Source organism: Nilaparvata lugens, chromosome 9 (assembly GCF_014356525.2).
Source record: "Nilaparvata lugens isolate BPH chromosome 9, ASM1435652v1, whole genome shotgun sequence".
Lineage (NCBI taxonomy): Eukaryota > Metazoa > Arthropoda > Insecta > Hemiptera > Delphacidae > Nilaparvata > Nilaparvata lugens.
Window position 1 is genome coordinate 14,479,167 of NC_052512.1, and position 26,365 is coordinate 14,505,531.

The 26,365-nt window shown below is 34.2% G+C and overlaps 2 protein-coding genes across 2 annotated transcripts; one reads left to right on the top strand and one right to left on the bottom strand.

Moving 5' to 3' along the window:
* Positions 1-6,426: 6,426 nt before the first annotated feature.
* LOC120352922 lies at positions 6,427-9,971 on the top strand. The gene is made up of 4 exons (XM_039435260.1): positions 6,427-6,522; positions 7,276-7,495; positions 7,575-7,652; positions 9,349-9,971. The coding sequence occupies exons 1-4, from the start codon at positions 6,427-6,429 to the stop codon at positions 9,969-9,971; spliced, it is 1,017 nt and encodes a 338-aa protein (XP_039291194.1).
* Positions 9,972-19,885: 9,914 nt separating this feature from the next.
* Positions 19,886-23,638, bottom strand: LOC111052803. Its single transcript, XM_039435261.1, has 3 exons — positions 23,138-23,638; positions 22,663-22,734; positions 19,886-22,104 (listed from the first exon to the last, which is right to left on the bottom strand). Exons 1-3 carry the CDS (start codon positions 23,181-23,183, stop codon positions 19,886-19,888), a joined length of 2,337 nt encoding a protein of 778 aa, XP_039291195.1. The 5' UTR covers positions 23,184-23,638.
* Positions 23,639-26,365: the final 2,727 nt, after the last annotated feature.

The window sequence follows — 26,365 nt, forward strand, 5'->3', positions numbered from 1 at the left end:
ATGAATAAATATACAATAGTATTATAATATTTTATTTAGACTGCACTACACTAGAAAAATATTATCATCATTATAATAAGGCTATAACAACAATTTGAAACATTAAAAGTTAACATGAACATAAATGCTGATAAGCATGGTACATGTATATAATATACATACACAAGTTTATATAATACATGCAGTGTATGAGAATATATTATATATTCACGTGTATTGCTATATATATCTGGGATTTTGACCACCACTTTTCAATAATAGGTATAGAACAATTCTTGAAGCAAGGGTGGGGGGAGATGGAAGGGTATAGTTTTGAATGCACCAGAAGTTACGGTTCATTCCATGTTTCACGTTCATGGTCTACGGTTCAGAATATTACACAGATTAGTCACAGTGCGCTATCGATTCTCCAATAGTACTTTAATTATTTGTTCAACATTCTTTTTCAACACCGAACACTTATATCTTCATTTTCTGCATTCAAGGTGAGTGAAAAACAATTATATTATATTTCTATATATTATTTATTATTATAATATAATTATATATTTCTAATCATATTGTACAGTACTAGGTTGCGAAGTCTACAGTGATAAAATAATACTGCATACCGTAATGTCAAATTCCTGATTTTTCAAGTTTATTATCTCATGTAGTAGATCTCTAATGCGGGGAAATTAAAAATCTGACATTATTTTGTTAAATTCTAAAGAATTTTGTCACACTAATGGATTTCAAATAACTTACAAATAAGTTGATTTATTATGATCTTACTTCTTTGAACTCTCCTCAACTATATAGTATAGTATATCTAACGCTCCTCGACCAACCCCCCGCAAAAACATTTCCGGGCCCCTGGCCCGCGTCTGCCCCCGTAATTTCTCCTTAATCATTAAAAAAAATGATACTGAAAAAGAACAGTGAATTGAATAAAATGGGGAATGCTTCCAGAATCTTGATACTTACTTACATTTTAAACACATTGCCCAGGAATTCAAGGGAAGAAATAATAATACTCTCCTTCAATGATTGCAGGAATAGAAATTGTGTTATACTCTCAATAATAATATTGATTTTATATGTAAATTATTATTATATAATTATAGCCATTAGGTTATAGGGGATGAATTTACGCCACTGTGCATCAAAATTATTTCACTTTGTATGAGATATTCTGATCTATTGAATATGGAAATTGGAGACAAATCAATTTCAAATAATGATTATTACAATAAGATTGTGTCTGTGTGTGTGTGTGTGTGTGTGTGTGTGTGTGGTGTGTGTGTGTGTGTGTGTGTGTGTGTGTTGCTTGTCAATTGTTTGCAAAATGGAATCTTATTTATGACAAGAATTCCGGAAAAACTTATTAGTTACCGTATCAATTAATAATTTATTATAATGAAGTAAACAGTGTGTGAATTTGAAAACGGCTCAATTTTTTCATACAGAGGAATAAGGAACAGTAATGTAATTTGATAGGCTAATACCAAATTTTTAATGTCAAAATTGAGTTTAACTTTCAATTTCAGCACGATCCCTTCTGTTATATACTGTCCAAGCAAAGAAACCCCTCTGGCAAGATGATGAAATGACTCCATCTCGGTCAATATTGGTTCAAAAACAATTGATTTGGTATCAAATTGTAGATCAGAACGTTTCCTACAATTGAGACCAGATCAATAATTTTTTAATCAATTCTGACCGAGCTGGACTCATTTTCTCATCTTGTCAGAGGGTCTTCTTTGCTTGGACAGACTATATCTATCTTCAAATTTCTTTTGTGTAAGAAATATCTGAGCCACCCACTTTTCACCCACTCTGAAGGCCTATTATGATAAGCCTAATTATTTTTATAATACAATAAAATGAAATAGCCTACTCTAGTATAACAATTTACACTTCAATGATATAGATGATTTTGATTATTATAATAATCAACATATAGGTATGTTTTTTGTAGTTGTGCTTAAATAAATGCCAATGTTTTCGTTTTTTTAAAGGAATGGCCGAGTTGGGAGAAGAGGAAGTGGGTGAAGCCATGGTTCTGATGGCCTACTTAGGCCGTCAGAGAGACTCCTCCGGAATCAGGGAGGGGAGCTTCATTACGGGGATGGTAATGGGTACTTCTACCATTCGTCCTGGGTGAAGGATGGGGCAAGGTAATTTTTATTTTTCTAGTCAATAAGTCAGCTATAGGGTGATCAGCTTACACACTCTCTAAAAGAGACCTCTTTAATTTCAATTCTGTCATAGATTCAAAGATTTATCACATTTGTTGAGGTAGGACGAAACATATAAGATTTTTTATGAAGAGGAATTTATAATAGAAGAGTTTCTTCAATTCTTTCAGGACTCATGTTTACTATAACCAGGCTTAATTTGAGGGGAGCGCATAGGAGCGATGCTCCTGTACCTTTTTCCCCAAGAAATTATTTTTAGAAACAATGATTTTTCATGCTCGGTTTTTATTTTTAATGTTATTTTGTCAGTCACTAATTCTAAAATGTTCAATAACTTTGTATTTAATTAGAAAATTAAATTGGTAGAAGTTTATCAGAATTAGGGTGACGCTAATGCATAAAATACCGTCGTAGGCCTCGGCTGGATTCTTATGAGCGGCGTCAGCGCGCGAGGTCTTTGCCATTGTCAAATGCGTCACCATTGCACTGATTTTCAAATATATTGCATGTTTATAAAAGTAAAGAGTTGTTATTCCAACATAATGAAATTTTATTCTGAATAATGTTGTTATTCTTATACCGGATGTTTTAAAACTTGAGGAAAATTTAGGCCTATGTAGATTATACAGTGTTGTTGAATGGTAAAAATTATGCCTGGTCCAGAAAATTTTGTGATTTTTATACATTCTTCAAATAGTATTATTAGTTCTAAAAACAACAGCTACATAACATTGCGCAGATTTGCTAAAAACGCTCCAATTCAATATTATTTTCAAAAATTTTCCGGGGGTGGGCGGAGGGCCCCCGGACCCCCCTTCCCTGGGGGTTTTCCCGGACACCCTACGGTGAGCCACCGCTCCCTCACATCTTTTTTACAAATCAAGCACTGACTATAATATTATAATATTAGGCTATTATAAGTTTCTGACCACTCATGAAGTTTGTCGGTGCATTTTATGAAGTGGCTACCCCAAAAGCTCATGTTTTCAAGAATTGACGATCTCAATTTTTTTAACAATATCAAATAACAGATTGGGGTCTGCAATCTTTGTATGTTTTTGAGGTTTACACAAACCGAGACATTCCTCATTTCAACTCTAAGTGATGAAATAAGTATTTATATTCATAGCATTTTTTAGATTAACCACCTTAGAAGTGTTTGATAGTGACTAAAAATAGTTGCCTCTATGCTCAACCTATAATTTAATCAAATATATATGTTGAATGGGCGTTCAAGATGCATGATAAATGCATCTTGTCAAATTATCCACGCGATCAACGTAAACTTTGTCTAGACCCCTAGATTTCTATTCGATAAATTGCATCACTACGAATTCTATTTTCTTTGTCCTTCAAAGATACTTGGCGTGCGTCCGCAAAAAAAAAAGGCTGCAAAGCGAGAGCGAGGATGCGCCTTGGCATAGATGAGCCAATAATCCCAACCGAAACAAGCCCGCTACACAACCACCAGCCAGACGAACTGAGGCAGCAAAAAACCAATTTTTGTCACGATTGAAGGAGAGGGCTACTTCAGAAAGAACGAGAGTCTCCGAAATATTCGAGGAGGAAGCAATTAGGTAAATTACTTGAAGTTTTTCTGCTTGGTTCAAACGTTCTAGATGTAGAGTTGACTGGGTTTTGCTACCAAGATGTCATATTCCAGTAATGCACGAGTTCTGTATTCATCATCGTTCATTTCTCACTCTTTTAATACAGCATCTTTTTAGAAACTTGAAACTTGAGTTTGACTGAAAGTGATACTCACCTATTATATTAAGCAACACAGAAAGTCACTTTGAGATATTTGTTAAAATACAATATGTTAAATACAATTAAATAGAAAAAAAACATTTTTAAATAGAGAAATAACAGTAATTAAAAAATATATAATCAATTTTTTAAATGCACTAAGAAGAAGAGAATAACTTTCTCGATCACACTATTGGCTAGAAGGAATTCTTTCTCTTATACCTCTGAATAAAGTATTCAAATACAACTCAAACTAAAAAAGTGTGGCTCAAGACAAATTAAGCTTTATAAAGTTGAAATATTTGCTCAAGAAATACTTTTAAAAATCTAGTTGAGCCACACTTTTTTCGTTTGAGTGTATTTGAATACTTTAATCAGAGGTATAAGAGAAAGAATTCCTTTTAACCAATAGTGTGATCAAGAAAGTTATTTTCTTCTTCTTAGTGCATTAAAAAAAGTGTTTATATATTTTTAAATTACTGTTATTATTATCTTTTCACTTTCATTGAAAATTACGACCGAGTTCTAAATTTTAACAAAATTACCCAGAAGCGAGTCCTAGAGACACAGAGACTTTGGAATTGAAAGGCAGAAAATTAAAATTATACTTATCAAGTGTAAAGCTGATAAACACATACTTTTGAAAATTAAAGTGATGGAATTCGCTTTTAACACCTGATTCACTTATAAATACACACGTAAATAAAGACATACAAATTCTCTCACTTCAAATTTATTTATTTATTAAAAAACTAATTAACACCGAATCCAATGAAAACGTTGCTCAAATTGAAGCGTCCGATGGTACCAATCAACTAGTAGAAGCCAGAACTCTCTATGTGGTCTATGAGCCGAGATATAAAAAATATATGGCGTGTTAGAGATTCTTCGCCAGAGTAACTAGATAAAAAGTGTATAATAAAAACACACATAATACTTCGGTGGCTGTGCCACCTTCCTCGGTCCCAGCAGAGTTTTGGGCGAGTTTGAGAGCGAATTCCCCAAACTTTGCCTGGGACCGAGGAAGGTGGCACAGCCACCGAAATATTTCCCAAATTAGAATGTAAGTTTATATGTGTTTTTCCTCTTTTCAAAGTATCTAATAATATTAATGTACATTTGAATTGGTTACATTTTGTCAGTTGATAGGATAATTTCTTGAATTAGCCTAATCTGTGGAAGTTTATGTCTGATGATAGCCTACTCTACTGCCTTTTAATGGACATTTCACAGGATAATCAGAATCAATTATAATTCTATTTATGATACATAAATAATTATTATATAATTAAGTATATAATGAATTATTCATTTCCATCATCCTGTGGAATGTTCATAATGAACAGGTGTGCTCTGTTTTGAAAATTTAGGCCTCAGACACGATACGAGCGGCGAGCGGCATGTTAGGCTAGTTACACACACAAGGCTGGTTTTTTGTCGTCCCTATAAATTTTACCAGATGATTGAAGATTGGCAAACATATTATGTGTCTCTGCGCAACATATGATGTGTGTGCAACTAGCCTAACATGCCGCTCGCCGCTCGTATCGTGTCCGAGGCCTAACTATTGAATTAATATTCGTGAATTAAAAATTTGCTTGCCAATTTATCAATAGAAGAATGTAACTTTTATAATATAAACACCAGGTAAACGCAGCATTTCAATGCAACAGCTCATAAATATGATTAGTTCGTGGATAACTCTTAACATTTTTTTAATTATATTTGATTGCTCATATGATTATGAATTTAAATTTGATTATAAATTCAAATTATATTATTGCTGACTTATGAACAAACTAAGCGTGAAAATTGCTAATGATATTCCATCACCTTTATTTACAGACATCCTGAAGCAGCCAGCAACCTATCAAAAGAAAATGCCCAAAGGTCGATGGGGCGGGCCAAGAAGATCGTGGAGCCCACAGGGACCCCGCACTCATTGGAGGAGACAAGGAGCGGCTAGTTGGACGAGGACTCCTCGCAAAAACTAGAGATGGGGTTGAAGAGTTCCTCCTCGAAGAGGAATTCATCGAGGAGGGATGTGCGATTGCCATGGGCTTCGGCAGTAGACGAACAATTCAAATAATGCGGCAGCATCCGGGAGAAGCTTGTCACATCTTCATGGATGCGACTTTCAAAGTGGTGCCCAAAAACCAGAGAGATTGCGGCAACTGTTCTCTGTTCATATTTTATTCAGGAATGTGGTGAGTAAGCTACTTGAAATAATGGATAGAAATTAATATTTGGAATTGAATGTTGGATAACGTTAAAAAATAGAGTATTCAAATCCATTTTTTCTATTGAAATGTTCAAAATTATGTGGTACCGTAATCATACAAGTTATTTGTTTACTCGTAACTTACCATAATTAATTGCTCTTTTACAGGTATTCCCAGTTGCGTTTTTTCTTATGCATTCCAAAACAGAGGAACACTACACGAGAATATTGAGTTATTTGAAGGAAAATATCATTACCTGGGAGATTCAACACATAATGACTGACTTCGAGAGGGGCCTGATGAACGCCATCAGTCAAGTGTGGCCATCGCCAGGAACTCAACACCATGGATGTTGGTTCCATTATTGTCAGGTAAGTTTTTCAATAACTTTCATAAGACTCCACAAAATGATTAGCACAATTCAAAATAACCGCCCTACTAAAACAAACACCCACTCACTCTACACCTCCTCTCCTATCATCTCCTCCAACCACCTTAGTGGTTGATCAGAATGTTTCTTACAATTTGAGACCAAATTTATGATTTTTGGGCCAATATTAACCGAGCTGGAGTAATTTCTCCATCTTGCCAGAATGTAGCCTATTCTTTGCTTATAGACAGACTATATCAGAAACTGGTACAAGAGACTATTCTGTCGACCAGTCTGATGACCAAACACAATAAACAATCGTCACTACAAAATGTAGCTGAAAAGATTTCTTCTACATTACAAAGTGCTTCCTAAAATCAATTCAAATAATTAGGCTAATAATGGAAAAAGAATGGATAAACAACACGATATTATTAGTTGTTGTAATTTTAAACATTGAAGTTTTGATCATTCATCATTATTCCATCCTTGGTTTTCAATAATTTGATTAATTTGGCATAATATTCAAAATATGATATAATATCTCGTTCAAATGAACTATAGAGACTGCTGTATAATCATAGTATAATCTAATTACCTTGGTGTGTGAAGTGTTCCATAACAGTCATAAATAATTTATTTATTTGAAAATTTGAGTCAAATAAAAATTACTGTATCATTATAATCTAATAAGTCTGATATGATGTCAATTCACATAGGCCTAATTCAACACATAATTTTGTAAATGTTCCAGTCAATATGGAGAGCAGTTGTGAGCTACGGTCTCGTGCAAGCGACTCGTGAGGACCCCGCTCTAAAGCGAGTTATAAAACTCATAATGGCGATACCACATTTGCCTGCTGAAGCTGGTAGTATCCACAGCAATGAGGTTCCGCCATTTTCAATTGCTGATGGACTGGCAGCTGTAAAACGTTTCGCCAGAGAGGAGAACCTGCTCAACGAAGCACTAGCGCGTGTCTTTGCTTATGTGAGGAGATATTGGCTATTGAGAGTGGGAGCTCAACGGCTGAGTGTTTTTCGGCTGCCCAACAGAACCACAACTGTGTGGAAAGCTTCCATGCGAAGTTGTGGCGGCTCTTGGACCACACTTGAATATCTTCGAATTCATTGGTAAGTGAAATTGTATTTGAGAACTGTTGTTGTACGACTATTTTATTGAATTGATTCTCAACGATTCTCAATTTTAACCCTAGACAGACAACATGAATCTAGCAACGCATTCAGACAACATGGGGTAACGCACCACCCCAAATTAAAATGCATAAAACTTGTACTAGATTGATCGATTTTACAGTTTTTCCATGTTAGATAGTTCAAGTTTTATATTCTCAGTGCCATTTGTGTAATTTCCATCGAATTTGGTCAATGGAAAATTCAAGCAAAAAATCAAATCCCAATGAGTCACCAAACTTGAAACTTCCTACATTAGGTACCTCATGAAATACCTATTTTCCCCAATTGATTGTGATAATATGCATTGAATTCATGAAAGCAAATCATTATATAATTTTCAAAGAGCCATTTAAGTTACACAAATTTGGAATAATCTTACCCAAAAAAATGCAAGTGGATTGAGATGGATAAAATACCAATAATTTGAATTTTTGAAATTTAAACAACATTTAAAAACTTGGAATACAATGGAAATGATGAATAAGATTGTATTAAACATGATATGGTAAGAATAGATATGATAGATTCAAATCTATAGATATGAAACTGGATTCAAATAGGTAACAGGATGAATTCAGGTTCATAATCTCCAGATGAGCTTACTGAAAAATCATACTCTCATATATTAGTTCATTATAGTCCTCATAAGAGTCATAGAGACCTCATCTCTATTTTCTAATTATGTTGGAGTATTTCTTGCATAATTTAAGCACAGAAATCAGGATGGTTTATATCAACCAATTCGGAGAAAAGCTTGGTATTCGATCAAGGCGCGTAAGAAAAAAGCTATAATAGGCTACACTACAGATAACAGGGTTGACGCGTCACCCTAAGCTATTTTTTCGCACACTTCCAAACACTTACAGCATTATAATAACATGTGAAGCAGTTCACAGTCCACTAGAAGAATACAAAAAATCCCAGGTCTGCAGACACAAATGTAACAAAAATGACAACATAAAATATAAGTTACCTGCCTGGGGTGGCGCGTCACCCCTGTTGTCTGTCTAGGGTTGTGCTTTGATAAGATTGTATGAAATATTTTTTATCCAGTATGATTCAAATATATTATAAAGAAGTAAAATACATGACATTATTAAATATGTCAATGAGTAGCGGAAGTATCCAATACTACTGATATATAGCATTATTCAAATTTATTAGTATAGGCTACTCCTGCCAAGAACAGAAGAGCCTTGGGCAAAATGGCGGAGGGATAATACGCATGCACAGATCTAAACTTTCTATCTAAAAGCACTTCTGCCAACCTGCCGATATTGCACCAGATCTATGATTCCGGGAGGCTGAATCAACAGAGCACACATTGCAACTGCCAATATGTATTGTATTTATACTACAAATATATTTCATTTTAGAATATATCATACATTTTATTAAATATATTGATAATATTTTGTTTGTGAGAGTAGAACAATTTTCATTTCGACTGCTGCTGCACTGATTGATCAGCGCTGGCAGCCATCTTGCCAAAGGCTCTTCTGTTCTTGGCAGAGTATATCACTCAAGAGGACATAATCCGCAGCAGAAAGATAAATAACGATTTTAATGTGTAATTATACAAACATGAAACCATTCAATAGTGTAAAAAATAATAAATTTATTTAATTTCTAGGAGGTCTCCAGCGAATCGAGCAGGAATTCTATTTCAAGCAGCTCAGAAATGACAACATCCTCGACCTGAATAACCGTAATCGCGGGAGGATGGGTCGTTTAACTACGGCCGGAATCGCTGACTCAATGAACTTACTCGTTCGACGACAAATAAGTTTGATTGACTTTTTAAAAAGAGTCTCACATCAGACTGACTCATTGTTTGATGTTTTCAACCACTCTCTACAAGCAAACGAGGGATTATTCGCGGAAGAACTGGAGGTTGACATCAGAGATGAGTGGATAACTCTAGACGTCGATGAGGAGGAGGACGAGGAAGAGGTGGTGGTTGTGGAAGAAGCTGCTGCCGTCCCAGCTGTTGCCGAGCCAGTCCCAGAAAGGTTGGTGCAACGAACACCTCGCGGCCGTGGCCAATCGCGGGGTCGTCGTGGCCAGCAGCCAAGAGGTGCTCGTGGCCGATCTCGTCTTCAACAGCGTGGGCAAGGAATGAACAACCGGCACAATTTCGGCCGCTGCACCATCTGTTTGGACCTCGAGTCAACCCATGCGGCGATTCCATGCGGTCACATCTGCATGTGCACTCGATGTGCTAATCTAATAGACAACATAATCCACGGGACTTGAGATGCCCACTGTGCAATATTCCGAGCACGGAATACGTCAGAATGTGGGCATCGGATACTGTGTAGAGGGTGGAGATTTCTTTTTTGGATATGGCTAATTATCAAAGTTTACGGTATTAATTAATGAAATAGCAATCTCAGTAGGCTACCCTTTAAAACATCTTTATTTCAATAAACGACAAGTTTCAACTCTTGAGAGCCATTTGTAAACGTGAATTTAAATTTTATTAAATTTTTTGATATTTCTGCCCGTCTTTTAATCTCTTCATCCAACTTTTATTGAATTTATAAATATATTCTGTCATTAATTTTATTATTATCATAATGTGTCTTAGACTGAAGACGTTTGGCGCATGTATATGTACAATGTACATTCTAGATCATCAGCTACACATATTAATGATTATAGAAGTTTTTGGAATTGTTGAGATGTGTTATTATAAATACGGTATTCAGTGTAAGACATATTATGATAATAATGAAATTGGTGACAGAATATATTTATTTATAAGTTCAATACGGTACATGAAAAGATTCAAAGGCGAGCAGAAATTTATTTTCTCCTTTCAAGTCGGATTTAAAAACATTGGTTTTTAATTTTTTTCAATTTTATTTATCTTTTTAGTTTTACATGTATGAATGATTTTAAGTATAGAGAATATAATATAATCATAGTGTGAGTATAATATAATCATAGATTTCATTATTGGTGTAAAAAGCTTCAAAATAGTACGCTGAGATAAAAAAATTTCCCGCCAGCCGCCATCGATTTGTCAAGCTTTTAAATCCTGTTGAGATTTAACAGTAGGCTAAGTTTTGGAATATTAGTTCACTTGTCCAATTTTTTCTAAGAGGTAACTTACTTTGCAAAATTCAAATTCTCTTTACTTTTATTATTTTTTAAAATTATTCGATGGGAATAGCATTAGCAAAGTGGCATAGATGAAGTTTTTGTTGGAAATTTTCACATCAAGATAACTGATGATTCACGTGTCTTTTTAATGTAAATCTTGGCAAAAGTAAAGCGGATTTCACAGAGCTGACCAATCACAAGTGACACAGTCAATGTCCTCACAATAATTATACAGTGTTCAAATTCAAAATTTATCATAATGAAAATTATTGAAGGTTGCATTGTCATCGGATTTTGATCTATTCTGGAAGTTTCAAGTCTCTAGTTTATCGGGAAGTGGGTGAAAATTGCTTTATAAAATTGGCAAAAGTATTCAAATAGGCTACAACTCAAACATCAAACTATGAAGAGTGTGACTCAAAACGAGAATTTAAAAAAGTATTCCTGATCAAAGTTATTCCAACTTTATAAATATAGTCTAAAGCTTAATTTTTTTGAGCAACACTTTTAATAGTTTGAGTTATAGTAGAATTCTTAACTTAGAGGTATGAGAGAAAGAATTTCTATTAACCGATGGTGTGATGAATTAATGTGTTTTCTTCTTCTAGTAAACTTTAGAAAGTGATGAAGTTTTCTTTAAAAAGTAATGTTTTTTCATAGTTTTACTTTTGATTAAAAATTATGAGCTATATCTAAAAATTTGAAATGATATCCTAGGATGCACAGAGACTTTGGGGTTAAAGTAGTGTCGCTAAACCAATTAGAGCAGAAGTCAAGATATACCGTAATGATAATGTTATTTCATCTTTTCACTTTTGTTTGAAAATTATGAGCTACTGAAACTAAAATTTGAGAAAAATCTCCAAGACCACACAAAGACTTTTGGGTTGAACTAGTTGCTAAACTAGAGTGACCAAATCAATCCAGAAAAAACCGGCCTCCTAAAATGTATCCCCCCACCCACCTATGCACCCAGGAAAAATAGCAAGAATTAGGTACCCAGTAATTTTTAATAATATGTAGCCTAATGCAACTAAAAAACCCAATTTTATGCTTTTCTTTTTAATTACAACTACACACTGCTTGTAGACGGGGTGAATTTATCTTGAAGAAACGAGCATTTTGTTCTGCTTCCAGCTTCTTTTCATGTCTTTGTCCTTCAAAACATAGTTGTATCTTGTATAATTGTACACAGTCCTTTTGTAATTGTACAGGATGAGCAGGATTGATTCAAGGGACTCCACTTTCATTCTGTTTCTCCCATCAGTCCATTGTAAATTCATGAGAGAAAATATTTTTTCTATGTTTACTTTGTGGGCTGGTATTTCAAACAATTATAGTGAAATTTGTAGCCTAGAGTGCTGGCGAGGACTGTCACAATCTCACAATATTTTATAAACTCACACATTTTTCATGACATCACAATAGTGCTTTCTTTTATTTTAAAAATTTTCTTCATTGAATTTTTCATTATTCCGAACTGATCAGATAGAATAGAATCGTCAATTCAATGTGCTTCTTGTTAAAAAAGCAACTGTATTCTCAAGATTTTCCTATGGCTTGCCGCTCTTTTCAGTATCATTCAATCAAAAACTGACTGCTGAAAATGACTTGCTCCACTTGCTTGAATATCCCATATACAAGAACCATAAAGTGCCACTTGTCAACTTCTCATCATGCGAAATATTTTTTAAATTATTTTAGAATTTTTGTAAAACTAAAAACCAATTACCGGGACTTTTGTGCGTCCCGAAACAATTTTTCTGGACACCGTATTTTTTCATGAAAAACCGGGACAATCCCGGTTTCCCGGGACGTTTGGTCACCCTATGCTAAACCAATATTAAAGCAGAAGTAAAGATAAATTATCAATCCCAGAAACGTATTTGAAAATTTTATAATGAAAGGTTGAACAATGAGAGAATAAATTAAACACTAAAGAGAACAGTTGACAAATTGAAAATATTTCATCAATACAGATACTTTAAAGACATCAAATTAAAAAAAAAAACACATACTCATCATGTGTTCAGTTGATATACACATTCTTTTAGAAATTAAAAGTTATTGAATTCGCCAAACACTTGAATACTAATATACACACGTAAATACACATAGACAAACTAGTCTCACTTCAAATTAATTTATTTGATTTAATAAATGATCAACACCAAATCCAATGAAATTTTACTCAAGTGTAGCGTCGGATGGCACCATTCAGCTAGTAAGAACCAGAAGTCTTTATGTGGCCTATGAGTTGAGATATACAATCGAAAAACCATGGCACAAAAGTTTGTCCCAAGGCAGAGTAGGCTAGATAAAAATTGTAGAAAAACATATACAAAAAATGGTTCAAAGATGTAACTATTACTTGAAATACAATTAATTTATTGAAAAAGATATTTTCTTGGCATTCTAAAAAAGGCCTATTGGCCTAGATTGTAATAGAGGGTTCACCGTATGGGTTGTAAGAAATATTTTTCACTTGTCCTGCTGAAAGTAGTCCTCTTATGAAGACTTTCCTGAATAATATTCTCACAATAAATTTCTCCCAATAAATTTTTGAGGAAACAATGATGATCCTAATTTTCCATAAATATTCTAGGCTACTGTTACTTCAATAACAGTAATAATAATGTTTCCACTATTATTATTTAGGTATGATCTGTTTATCTTTAAAAAATGGATTGCAAGTGGAAAATGATATGTGCAATTCAAAATGATACGTGCAATCCAGAATGATATGTGCAATCAAATTATAACGTAGGCTATGCAAAAATGATATGATTCAATGTGCACACTTCTATAATTTGATTAAAAATAAAATAATTATATGCTTCTTTCCTATTTTTTATGTTGATATTTTATAATAAACTTGACATTAATTTGTCTAATTTTATAAACAGTCATTTTGTTTCATTTATTATCTTCTTTTCACAATGAAAGAAACTTGAAACATTCAATTCCACTTGAAGTTTCTTTCATTTTGAGAAGTTCCACAACATCAATATTTAGTCTACTCTGAGAGTTTAAGCATTGACTATGGATGTAAGCATTGACTATGTATGATTGACTATGATTGACTTACATCCATAGTCAATGGTTTAAGTTATCTTATTTTCATTTTTTCCAATTTAAATTACACTACACAAATTAGTGTAGTTAGTGCATGCTGAGAGTTACTTTTTGCTCTTATGCTAGAATATCTTTCTGAACTGACCAAAATGAGCACTGAACTTCTGTATATGACAACGAATTCCTGCCATTTAGTCCTAAATGAAGTTATCCGCCCAGAGTTAAATTCGATCGCTAGGGTAACCGACCAAATTTCATTCTCAGCGCAAGTGGACACGTGGACTATAGTGATCTGGACATTGCGGTCACCATCAAATTCAAGCAATGCAATTGTGCTATCAATGCCATTGAGCTATTTTTTACAAATCCCATGACTGTTAGATTGAGCATATTAGTATTATATTTTTGTTTCATCAACTCTTGTTTTTTGTAAACTCTACTGTAATCATTTAAACTATTTAGCCTATAGTTACAATTGAAGAATAACATCAGTGTAGGGTGCTGTTTGAGGAAATGTTCAATCACATTTCTGAGGAAACTATTAATTAATAGGTAGGCCTACCTAATAAATTACGGTAGGCCTACAGACTAACTCATAAAATTTTAATATATTTTATTGAAATTTCTAGGTTTTTAAAGTGCAGTTCAATAAATAACTCAACTGAGAAATGCAGTCTCATAAGTACCGGTAACCGAGAATTGTAGGGTACTATATCATGGAGATTATTTGATTTTTTTTACAATTTCGTTGTGCAAATTGTTTATTTCTCAGTAAATAAATAGTACAACCAGAAACATAGCTTCTGAAATATTCATAAAACTATGTAGGTAGGCTACTCTAAATCGATGTATTCTAGAAACACTTATCCAATTTACTGAGGGAAGAAACTTGAGGAATTTTTTAAGGCAGATTCCATCAAAGTCATTCTCTACAATTATTTATGTTGTAGGTTTTAACCTAGGTTATAAGGAATGTCCATAAATATTCATTTCCAATTTCTATTTCTAATACGGTAACTCAATTCCATTGTCTTACAGAACTTATATCGTAGGCTGTAGGATACCTGTCAACAGCTTTTTTCTGACTTAATAAAAACTATGATAGCAACAATAGACTACAATACTTGGAGTAAGGTAAAATCTAGTTGTGAAAAGTTACCTATATCAAATTGAATAATCATCAATCATTTACTGATTGATAAGATGCTTTTATGGTGGTTTTACCAAATCTAATAACCTCATCCAAATTTAATAATACAGATCTAACCTCAAAATCACAAAATAACACAAATCTAACCTCAAAGATAGCAAGAACTGTCAAAACAGTTGTGCTTGGTTTCAAGGCCTTCTAGACTTTTACCTTAAGAGTAGACCGTAGGTAGAGAGTAACCAAGCCTGGAACATTGCAGACGTTTTGCCAGAGTGCAGCACAGTAGTTGGGTCAAGTGGTAGGTTGGGTCAGATGTCAATTGGGTCAGTTGGTTTTATGATATTCATGGAGTTGGGACAAATGGTATATTGGGTCAGATGTCTATTGGGTCAAATGGTTTCGCGGGTTTTCTCTATTTTAAAAAATTGGGTCTAGTGGTAGGTTGGGTCAAATGGGAGTTGGGTCAGTTGGTTGAGCCCCCTACCTTGTATCATCTTCATATAGTGAGGTTCACGTTATAATGGTAGTATATTTGGTGTTGCTATCCTTGTCTATCATCCTTGTATCATCTTCATATAGTGAGGTTCACGTTATAATGGTAGTATATTTGATCAACATTGGTGTTGCTATGCTTGTCTATCATCCTTGTATCATCTTCATATAGTGAGGTTCACGTTATAATGGTAGTAGATTTGGTGTTGCCATCCTTGTCTATCATCCTTGTATCATCTTCATATAGTGAGGTTCACGTTATAATGGTAGTAGATTTGGTGTTGCTATCCTTGTCTATCATCCTTGTATCATCTTCATATAGTGAGGTTCACGTTATAATGGTAGTATATTAGGTGTTGCTATCCTTGTCTATCATCCTTGTATCATCTTCATATAGTGAGGTTCACGTTATAATGGTAGTATATTTGGTGTTGCTATCCTTGTCTATCATCCTTGTATCATCTTCATATAGTGAGGTTCACGTTATAATGGTAGTATATTTGGTGTTGCTATCCTTGTCTATCATCCTTGTATCATCTTCATATAGTGAGGTTCACGTTATAATGGTAGTATATTTGATCAACATTGGTGTTGCTATGCTTGTCTATCATCCTTGTATCATCTTCATATAGTGAGGTTCACGTTATAATGGTAGTATTTTTGGTGTTGCCATCCTTGTCTATCATCCTTGTATCATCTTCATATAGTGAGGTTCACGTTATAATGGTAGTAGATTTGGTGTTGCTATCCTTGTCTATCATCCTTGTATCATCTTCATATAGTGAGGTTCACGTTATAATGGTAGTATATTTGGTGTTGCTATCCTTGTCTATCATCCTTGTATCATCTTCATATAGTGAGGTTCACGTTATAATGGTAGTATATTTGGTGTTGCTATCCTTGTCTATCATCCTTGTATCATCTTCATATAGTGAGGTTCACGTTATAATGGTAGTATATTTGGTGTTGCTATCCTTGTCTATCATCCTTGTATCATCTTCATATAGTGAGGTTCACGTTATAATGGTAGTATATGGTTCATGTTATAATGGTAGTATATTGATCAACATTGGTGTTGCTATCCTTGTCTATCATCCTTGTATCATCTCATATAGTGAGGTTCACGTTATAATGGTAGTATATTTGATCAACATTGGTGTTGATATCCTTGTCTATCATCCTTGTATCATCTTCATATAGTGAGGTTCACGTTATAATGGTAGTATTTTTGGTGTTGCTATGCTTGTCTATCATCCTTGTATCATCTTCATATAGTGAGGTTCACGTTATAATGGTAGTATATTTGATCAACATTGGTGTTGCAATCCTTGTCTATCATCCTTGTATCATCTTCATATAGTGAGGTTCATGTTATAATGGTAGTATATTTGGACGGCATTAAGCAGAAAGGAACCAATCAACACATGGACAGTTTTGGGAAAACAGCCACCAAAGTTTAATTGATACTGTAAATGTAATATGAATGGGATATAACTCTTTTTTTTGTACTGAATCACTAGTATTTTATTTGTTTTTAATAAAGTTATCTTGCCTTCAAATTCAGTATTTCATTTATATCTAAACTTTTTGTGGGTTGGTTCCTTTCTGCATTAAATGAAAAATGAGTAACTTTATTTTGCAGAAAGAGCACTGAGGTTTGGTTCCTTTCTGAAAAAATTCAAAAGTGAGTTATACAGCAGGATAAAATAATCAAAACAGAACATTCACAAGAAAATGCGTTTATTATTGTAAAATCATGAACATCTTAAATCTTTACTTACAAAAATGTTTAAATCTATTGGAAAATACTGCTTTAGGCTGTATTTTCATCCTCAACTTCAACTTCAAAATCCAGATGACCACTATAACCATCAATATCATCAATCACTGATCTATCGCCATGAAGTGATTGATAGAATGGTTTGGCATCGCTGGGAATCAGATGTAATATTGATTTGAGGTCCTTCAGCTTTGGTGCAGCAATTCTTTCCCAGTTGGCCATAAGGGAATCAGCGTATCCTTGAAACTCAACTGAGCATCCGTAGATTTACGTCCCTTTGTTGGTTTTTTCTCGATGTCAATGACATTATACGTCGATGTAAAATCTGTCCTAGAAAATCTTCATTGGTTCTTCTTTTTTCAGATGGATCTCTCGAATTTTCAACCAACTTATTTTCTTTGGGCTCTCTTCATCTGTTTGTTTCCTATTCACAATTTTTTTTTCCAAGTGTGCAGTTCCGATAAAATCTGTTGCTCCCATTTTACTAACACAGAAAGGTTTCTTTCTTCTACAATTTTAATCACCTCTATGTAATCTTGAGGCAAGTACAATCTTTGCACATGTTTTAGAGCCGATTCTATATCAGAAAAGTCTGCATCATTCGGCAGAAAGCTATGACCAGGCATTAAAAACTTCAAGGATACTGTTTTTAAGGAAGGGTGGGCCTCAAGACAAGCTTCAAGATCAGGACAATTTTCACATTCCGGTTTTGTCCACCGCATGAATCGCTCCAGAGTACTAAGTCTTCTACCTCTCTTCCACATAATTTTCAATGTGTTTGAGAAGACAGGAACCAATCTCCTGTGCCCCTCTTCCTGCTTCACTCTCAGTCCATACATAACAAAACCCCCTCCCAGTTCCCAGTGAATGCACACCAGCATTATAGAACCAAAGTTGCCTCTTATAGAAAATACATTTGTAGGGATTCGAGGCAAAGGGAGTGTTTTCTCCAAATCAAAAGTAAGGCATTCAAGTTTGTTATTTTGCTTTGCTTGTTTACCGTCCTTGTATCATCTTCATATAGTGAGGTTCACGTTATAATGGTAGTATATTTGATCAACATTGGTGTTGCAATCCTTGTCTATCATCCTTGTATCATCTTCATATAGTGAGGTTCACGTTATAATGGTAGTATATTTGATCAACATTGGTGTTGCAATCCTTGTCTATCATCCTTGTATCATCTTCATATAGTGAGGTTCACGTTATAATGGTAGTATATTTGGTGTTGCTATCCTTGTCTATCATCCTTGTATCATCTTCATATAGTGAGGTTCACGTTATAATGGTAGTATATTTGGTGTTGCTATCCTTGTCTATCATCCTTGTATCATCTTCATATAGTGAGGTTCACGTTATAATGGTAGTATATTTGGTGTTGCTATCCTTGTCTATCATCCTTGTATCATCTTCATATAGTGAGGTTCACGTTATAATGGTAGTATATTTGATCAACATTGGTGTTGCTATCCTTGTCTATCATCCTTGTATCATCTTCATATAGTGAGGTTCACGTTATAATGGTAGTATATTTGATCAACATTGGTGTTGCAATCCTTGTCTATCATCCTTGTATCATCTTCATATAGTGAGGTTCACGTTATAATGGTAGTATATTTGATCAACATTGGTGTTGCAATCCTTGTCTATCATCCTTGTATCATCTTCATATAGTGAGGTTCACGTTATAATGGTAGTATATTTGGTGTTGCTATCCTTGTCTATCATCCTTGTATCATCTTCATATAGTGAGGTTCACGTTATAATGGTAGTATATTTGGTGTTGCTATCCTTGTCTATCATCCTTGTATCATCTTCATATAGTGAGGTTCACGTTATAATGGTAGTATATTTGATCAACATTGGTGTTGCAATCCTTGTCTATCATCCTTGTATCATCTTCATATAGTGAGGTTCACGTTATAATGGTAGTATATTTGGTGTTGCTATCCTTGTCTATCATCCTTGTATCATCTTCATATAGTGAGGTTCACGTTATAATGGTAGTATATTTGATCAACATTGGTGTTGCAATCCTTGTCTATCATCCTTGTATCATCTTCATATAGTGAGGTTCACGTTATAATGGTAGTATATTTGATCAACATTGGTGTTGCAATCCTTGTCTATCATCCTTGTATCATCTTCATATAGTGAGGTTCACGTTATAATGGTAGTATATTTGATCAACATTGGTGTTGCAATCCTTGTCTATCATCCTTGTATCATCTTCATATAGTGAGGTTCACGTTATAATGGTAGTATATTTGATCAACATTGGTGTTGCAATCCTTGTCTATCATCCTTGTATCATCTTCATATAGTGAGGTTCACGTTATAATGGTAGTATATTTGATCAACATTGGTGTTGCAATCCTTGTCTATCATCCTTGTATCATCTTCATATAGTGAGGTTCACGTTATAATGGTAGTATATTTGGTGTTGCTATCCTTGTCTATCATCCTTGTATCATCTTCATATAGTGAGGTTCACGTTATAATGGTAGTATATTTGGTGTTGCTATCCTTGTCTATCATCCTTGTATCATCTTCATATAGTGAGGTTCACGTTATAATGGTAGTATATTTGATCAACTGAGCATCCGTAGATTTACGTCCCTTTGTTGGTTTTTTCTCGATGTCAATGACATTATACGTCGATGTAAAATCTGTCCTAGAAAATATCTTCATTGGTTCTTCTTTTTTCAGATGGATCTCTCGAATTTTCAACCAACTTATTTTCTTTGGGCTCTCTTCATCTGTTTGTTTCCTATTCACAATTTTTTTTTCCAAGTGTGCAGTTCCGATAAAATCTGTTGCTCCCATTTTACTAACACAGAAAGGTTTCTTTCTTCTACAATTTTTAATCACCTCTATGTAATCTTGAGGCAAGTACAATCTTTGCACATGTTTTAGAGCCGATTCTATATCAGAAAAGTCTGCATCATTCGGCAGAAAGCTATGACCAGGCATTAAAAACTTCAAGGATACTGTTTTTAAGGAAGGGTGGGCCTCAAGACAAGCTTTCAAGATCAGGACAATTTTCACATTCCGGTTTTGTCCACCGCATGAATCGCTCCAGAGTACTAAGTCTTCTACCTCTCTTCCCACATAATTTTCAATGTGTTTGAGAAGACAGGAACCAATCTCCTGTGCCCCTCTTCCTGCTTCACTCTCAGTCCATACATAACAAAACCCCCTCCCAGTTCCCAGTGAATGCACACCAGCATTATAGAACCAAAGTTGCCTCTTATAGAAAATTACATTTGTAGGGATTCGAGGCAAAGGGAGTGTTTTCTCCAAATCAAAAGTAAGGCATTCAAGTTTGTTATTTTGCTTTGCTTGTTTACCGTCCTCTTTTAGCTGTTGTCTAGCTTCATTAGCCAAGTCTAAATGTTTATTATGCTCTTCTTGTAATTCAATCTTCTCTTCTTCAGATGCAGATTTTATTCTCGCTGCAAAACTATCGCAGGTGTTGCACGTGTCTTTCTTGAGCGGTTTAAATTTCAAATTGAAGTGCTTTAAGAATATTTTTCTATAAGAAGAAAAGCTTACAGCATTAATACTTTTTATTATTCCTTTTCTTTCTTCTTGATTTGCACAGCTGAACTGTCTTATACTGTACTCCTTTTGAAGAGAACAAGTTTCAATTTTTTCTTCAATATACTTGTTGTACATTTTTTGCAGTGTCATTTCGGGTGGCAAAAAATCACAATCATTGTTTTCCCTTCTATAATGTGACTTGTACTTTGGGATTTTGTTGATTTGATCTTTAACATGATTTATTTGGTCATCAGTTAATTGGTTTCTACCTCCTTGGTCACGTCCACGTCTGTCTTGCAAAATATTTGACCTCATTTTAACAAGTGCTGTATTCACCCTTTTTGAAGAAATTCTGAGAGTTGATGTGAACATTTGTCGACAAACAGGTATATTTCGTAATTTATAAACCCTTGAAAATGTTCTCTTTGATGTATCCCTTCCATAGGTACGTTTTTTTACATCTTCTTTAACACATGATGTTATGTATAGGTTTTGGGCATTGTAGTCAGCCAGTTCCCAAAATTTATCATATTCTGATGTTCTAATAGCTTTACTTACACTATCATAGCACTTTTGTTTACAAGTACATTGGACATCTATAAATTGCTTTTTTTCTTGAAGGTTGCCTCTGCTGTTGTAATATGTAAGATTGCTATTTTTTCTCTTTTTTGCGATTTCTTTGTTTTGTTCTGGAAACTTTCTTTTTCTTCCTCTTGCTTTTCTATCAGAGTTGGCCGTACCTTGTAATCCGTTGTTGATAGTTTCTTCATCATTATTATTTTCAAAGTTTTCTTCACATTTGTCCGAATCACTTCCACTTTTGTCTGAATGATAACTGTTGTCAAAAACTGGTGTCCAGTCAGGATCATTATAGTAAGATTTTGATGTTTCAATCGTATTGTTAGACTGAATGCCTTCATCATCTAGCGTATTTATCAGATCACTGTTATTCAGTAGGCCTAAATCAGTTAAACTAGAAATATTTAAAACACTATCTTGCACTACTGCATTTGCTAAAAGAGAGGTATTTTCATTGCAGTCTAATTCTGTTGAAGTATGATCTTTTACTTCAGCTGGTAAATGATCTTGATATATAATTATTTGTCCATGCTGCAGGGCTTCTAAGAATTCCGGATCATCATTATTTGAAATTACATCAATGTCCATTACAACAGTATTGCCAGTGAGAAGGTCCCCAGTGTCAGAAGTTGGATGTTCTTCACTTCGCAGAGGAACACCATCTGGAAAAAACCATTATTGAGCCATTATTTATTTTTAGTAACATAAACTAAGGTTGTGTTTTCTTGAATCCATACAGATGAAAGGAAAAATGTTTGAAACAATACCTTCTGGAAAAATACTATTATATAATACTTTTTTAATTGTGTGCTTTTATGCTAAGGAAATGACAGTTCCACCTGTTTTGCCATGTGCGCTGGATATAGGGAATATACTAGTGCGGTAGCTAATACAGGAGTCCATTATGTAGTTCTTTAATCACTACTTCATAACCCAACCATTGAGGTATGGTAGCTTTATAAGAGAGTAATCTTTGTTGTTTTCTTGCTTGTCTTATATTCAATTCAATTCAAAAATTCTTTATTAAAGGCGAAGTTAAGACTATCAAGTCTTTTCTTCCACTTAACCTTATATTACAATTATTTTAAAATATCAAGCCGAAACCTTATCCATAGATGTTAACAAATTTTGACAAGAGTATTGAAATAATTCTTTGCTCATTTTACTGTATTACTCTTAAACATATAGGCCTAAAAGTACATCTCAAATAAATGTATTACCTTTATCAGGTGATTCAAATAGGCCTTGATTGGATGGCTTTGGTTGATCAAAGTCCTTGTTGATTGACTCGCCTGAAATAAATGCATAATAATTATAATAATGTAGGATTATGCTTGTTCATGCATTTATTGTGTGTTCAGGCTTCAAATTTGTGATACTTTAAAGTTTGAACTCGATTATTTATTTATTAACCTGTGTGAGCGCCGCGAAACTTGTATGTTTTTATCATCAGAATAACATATCAAATTGGTTGCAACTAGAAATTTGACGCCAAATGGGCATGTAAAATAAAATTATGCCTACAATAAATTTAAAAAATTTTAATAAAAATTTATTTCATTGATATAGGCCTATTTTCATAGTCAATCAGGCCCAGTTTCATAGGAGTTGCTTAACCTTAAAACTGACTTCTGAAAAACACTAATAATAATAAAGACGTTTAACTGAGGAAAATAAACTGAGAAAGAAGCTTACCTGTTTTCTTTTTGGCCAAATCCACCAAGTATTGTCCTCTTGACATTCTTTTCGACTTACTATAAACAACTGAATCTTCTAATCAGACATAACCTGAATAGCAACACAGTATTAAAGCTGATGACAGTGATGACAGCTGATGTTGTAGCACATACAGTATAAAGCTGAACAGAACCAACCCACTTGGTTCCTCTCTGAAGAAATATTTCATAGGTTTATCTGTTCAAAAATCGGGAGCCAACCCACTTGGTTCTATACTATCAAATTGTTGTAGTATGTTTATTAAAGAACCAAGCTTGGTTCTTTTCTGTTAAAACTACTACAGCAAATACAATTTCCAGAAATAAAATAAAACTAAAAAAAAAATATTTCCAGCTGATTGAGAGTTGGTTCCATTCAGCTAAATGTACAAACTGGCATGAATAATGCACTGGTGAACCAAACTCAATAATTTGAATTTTGTGGGTTGGTTCCTTCCTGCTTAATGCCGTCCATTTGATCAACATTGGTGTTGATATCCTTGTCTATCATCCTTGTATCATCTTCATATAGTGAGGTTCACGTTATAATGGTAGTATATTTGGTGTTGCTATCCTTGTCTATCATCCTTGTATCATCTTCATATAGTGAGGTTCACGTTATAATGGTAGTAGATTTGGTGTTGCTATCCTTGTCTATCATCCTTGTATCATCTTCATATAGTGAGGTTCACGTTATAATGGTAGTATATTTGGTGTTGCTATCCTTGTCTATCATCCTTGTATCATCTTCATATAGTGAGGTTCACGTTATAATGGTAGTATATTTGATCAACATTGGTGTTGATATCCTTGTCTATCATCCTTGTATCATCTTCATATAGTGAGGTTCACGTTATAATGGTAGTATATTTGGTGTTGCTATCCTTGTCTATCATCCTTGTATCATCTTCATATAGTGAGGTTCACGTTATAATGGTAGTATATTTGATCAACATTGGTGTTGATATCCTTGTCTATCATCCTTGTATCATCTTCATATAGTGAGGTTCACGTTATAATGGTAGTATATTTGATCAACATTGGTGTTGATATCCTTGTCTATCATCCTTGTATCATCTTCATATAGTGAGGTTCACGTTATAATGGTAGTAGATTTGGTGTTGCTATCCTTGTCTATCATCCTTGTATCATCTTCATATAGTGAGGTTCACGTTATAATGGTAGTATATTGGTGTTGCTATCCTTGTCTATCATCCTTGTATCATCTTCATATAGTGAGGTTCACGTTATAATGGTAGTATATTTGATCAACATTGGTGTTGCTATCCTTGTCTATCATCCTTGTATCCTATTCACAATTTTTTTTCCAAGTGTGCAGTTCCGATAAAATCTGTTGCTCCCATTTTACTAACACAGAAAGGTTTCTTTCTTCTACAATTTTTAATCACCTCTATGTAATCTTGAGGCAAGTACAATCTTTGCACATGTTTTAGAGCCGATTCTATATCAGAAAAGTCTGCATCATTCGGCAGAAAGCTATGACCAGGCATTAAAAACTTCAAGGATACTGTTTTTAAGGAAGGGTGGGCCTCAAGACAAGCTTTCAAGATCAGGACAATTTTCACATTCCGGTTTTGTCCACCGCATGAATCGCTCCAGAGTACTAAGTCTTCTACCTCTCTTCCCACATAATTTTCAATGTGTTTGAGAAGACAGGAACCAATCTCCTGTGCCCCTCTTCCTGCTTCACTCTCAGTCCATACATAACAAAACCCCCTCCCAGTTCCCAGTGAATGCACACCAGCATTATAGAACCAAAGTTGCCTCTTATAGAAAATTACATTTGTAGGGATTCGAGGCAAAGGGAGTGTTTTCTCCAAATCAAAAGTAAGGCATTCAAGTTTGTTATTTTGCTTTGCTTGTTTACCGTCCTCTTTTAGCTGTTGTCTAGCTTCATTAGCCAAGTCTAAATGTTTATTATGCTCTTCTTGTAATTCAATCTTCTCTTCTTCAGATGCAGATTTTATTCTCGCTGCAAAACTATCGCAGGTGTTGCACGTGTCTTTCTTGAGCGGTTTAAATTTCAAATTGAAGTGCTTTAAGAATATTTTTCTATAAGAAGAAAAGCTTACAGCATTAATACTTTTTATTATTCCTTTTCTTTCTTCTTGATTTGCACAGCTGAACTGTCTTATACTGTACTCCTTTTGAAGAGAACAAGTTTCAATTTTTTCTTCAATATACTTGTTGTACATTTTTTGCAGTGTCATTTCGGGTGGCAAAAAATCACAATCATTGTTTTCCCTTCTATAATGTGACTTGTACTTTGGGATTTTGTTGATTTGATCTTTAACATGATTTATTTGGTCATCAGTTAATTGGTTTCTACCTCCTTGGTCACGTCCACGTCTGTCTTGCAAAATATTTGACCTCATTTTAACAAGTGCTGTATTCACCCTTTTTGAAGAAATTCTGAGAGTTGATGTGAACATTTGTCGACAAACAGGTATATTTCGTAATTTATAAACCCTTGAAAATGTTCTCTTTGATGTATCCCTTCCATAGGTACGTTTTTTTACATCTTCTTTAACACATGATGTTATGTATAGGTTTTGGGCATTGTAGTCAGCCAGTTCCCAAAATTTATCATATTCTGATGTTCTAATAGCTTTACTTACACTATCATAGCACTTTTGTTTACAAGTACATTGGACATCTATAAATTGCTTTTTTTCTTGAAGGTTGCCTCTGCTGTTGTAATATGTAAGATTGCTATTTTTTCTCTTTTTTGCGATTTCTTTGTTTTGTTCTGGAAACTTTCTTTTTCTTCCTCTTGCTTTTCTATCAGAGTTGGCCGTACCTTGTAATCCGTTGTTGATAGTTTCTTCATCATTATTATTTTCAAAGTTTTCTTCACATTTGTCCGAATCACTTCCACTTTTGTCTGAATGATAACTGTTGTCAAAAACTGGTGTCCAGTCAGGATCATTATAGTAAGATTTTGATGTTTCAATCGTATTGTTAGACTGAATGCCTTCATCATCTAGCGTATTTATCAGATCACTGTTATTCAGTAGGCCTAAATCAGTTAAACTAGAAATATTTAAAACACTATCTTGCACTACTGCATTTGCTAAAAGAGAGGTATTTTCATTGCAGTCTAATTCTGTTGAAGTATGATCTTTTACTTCAGCTGGTAAATGATCTTGATATATAATTATTTGTCCATGCTGCAGGGCTTCTAAGA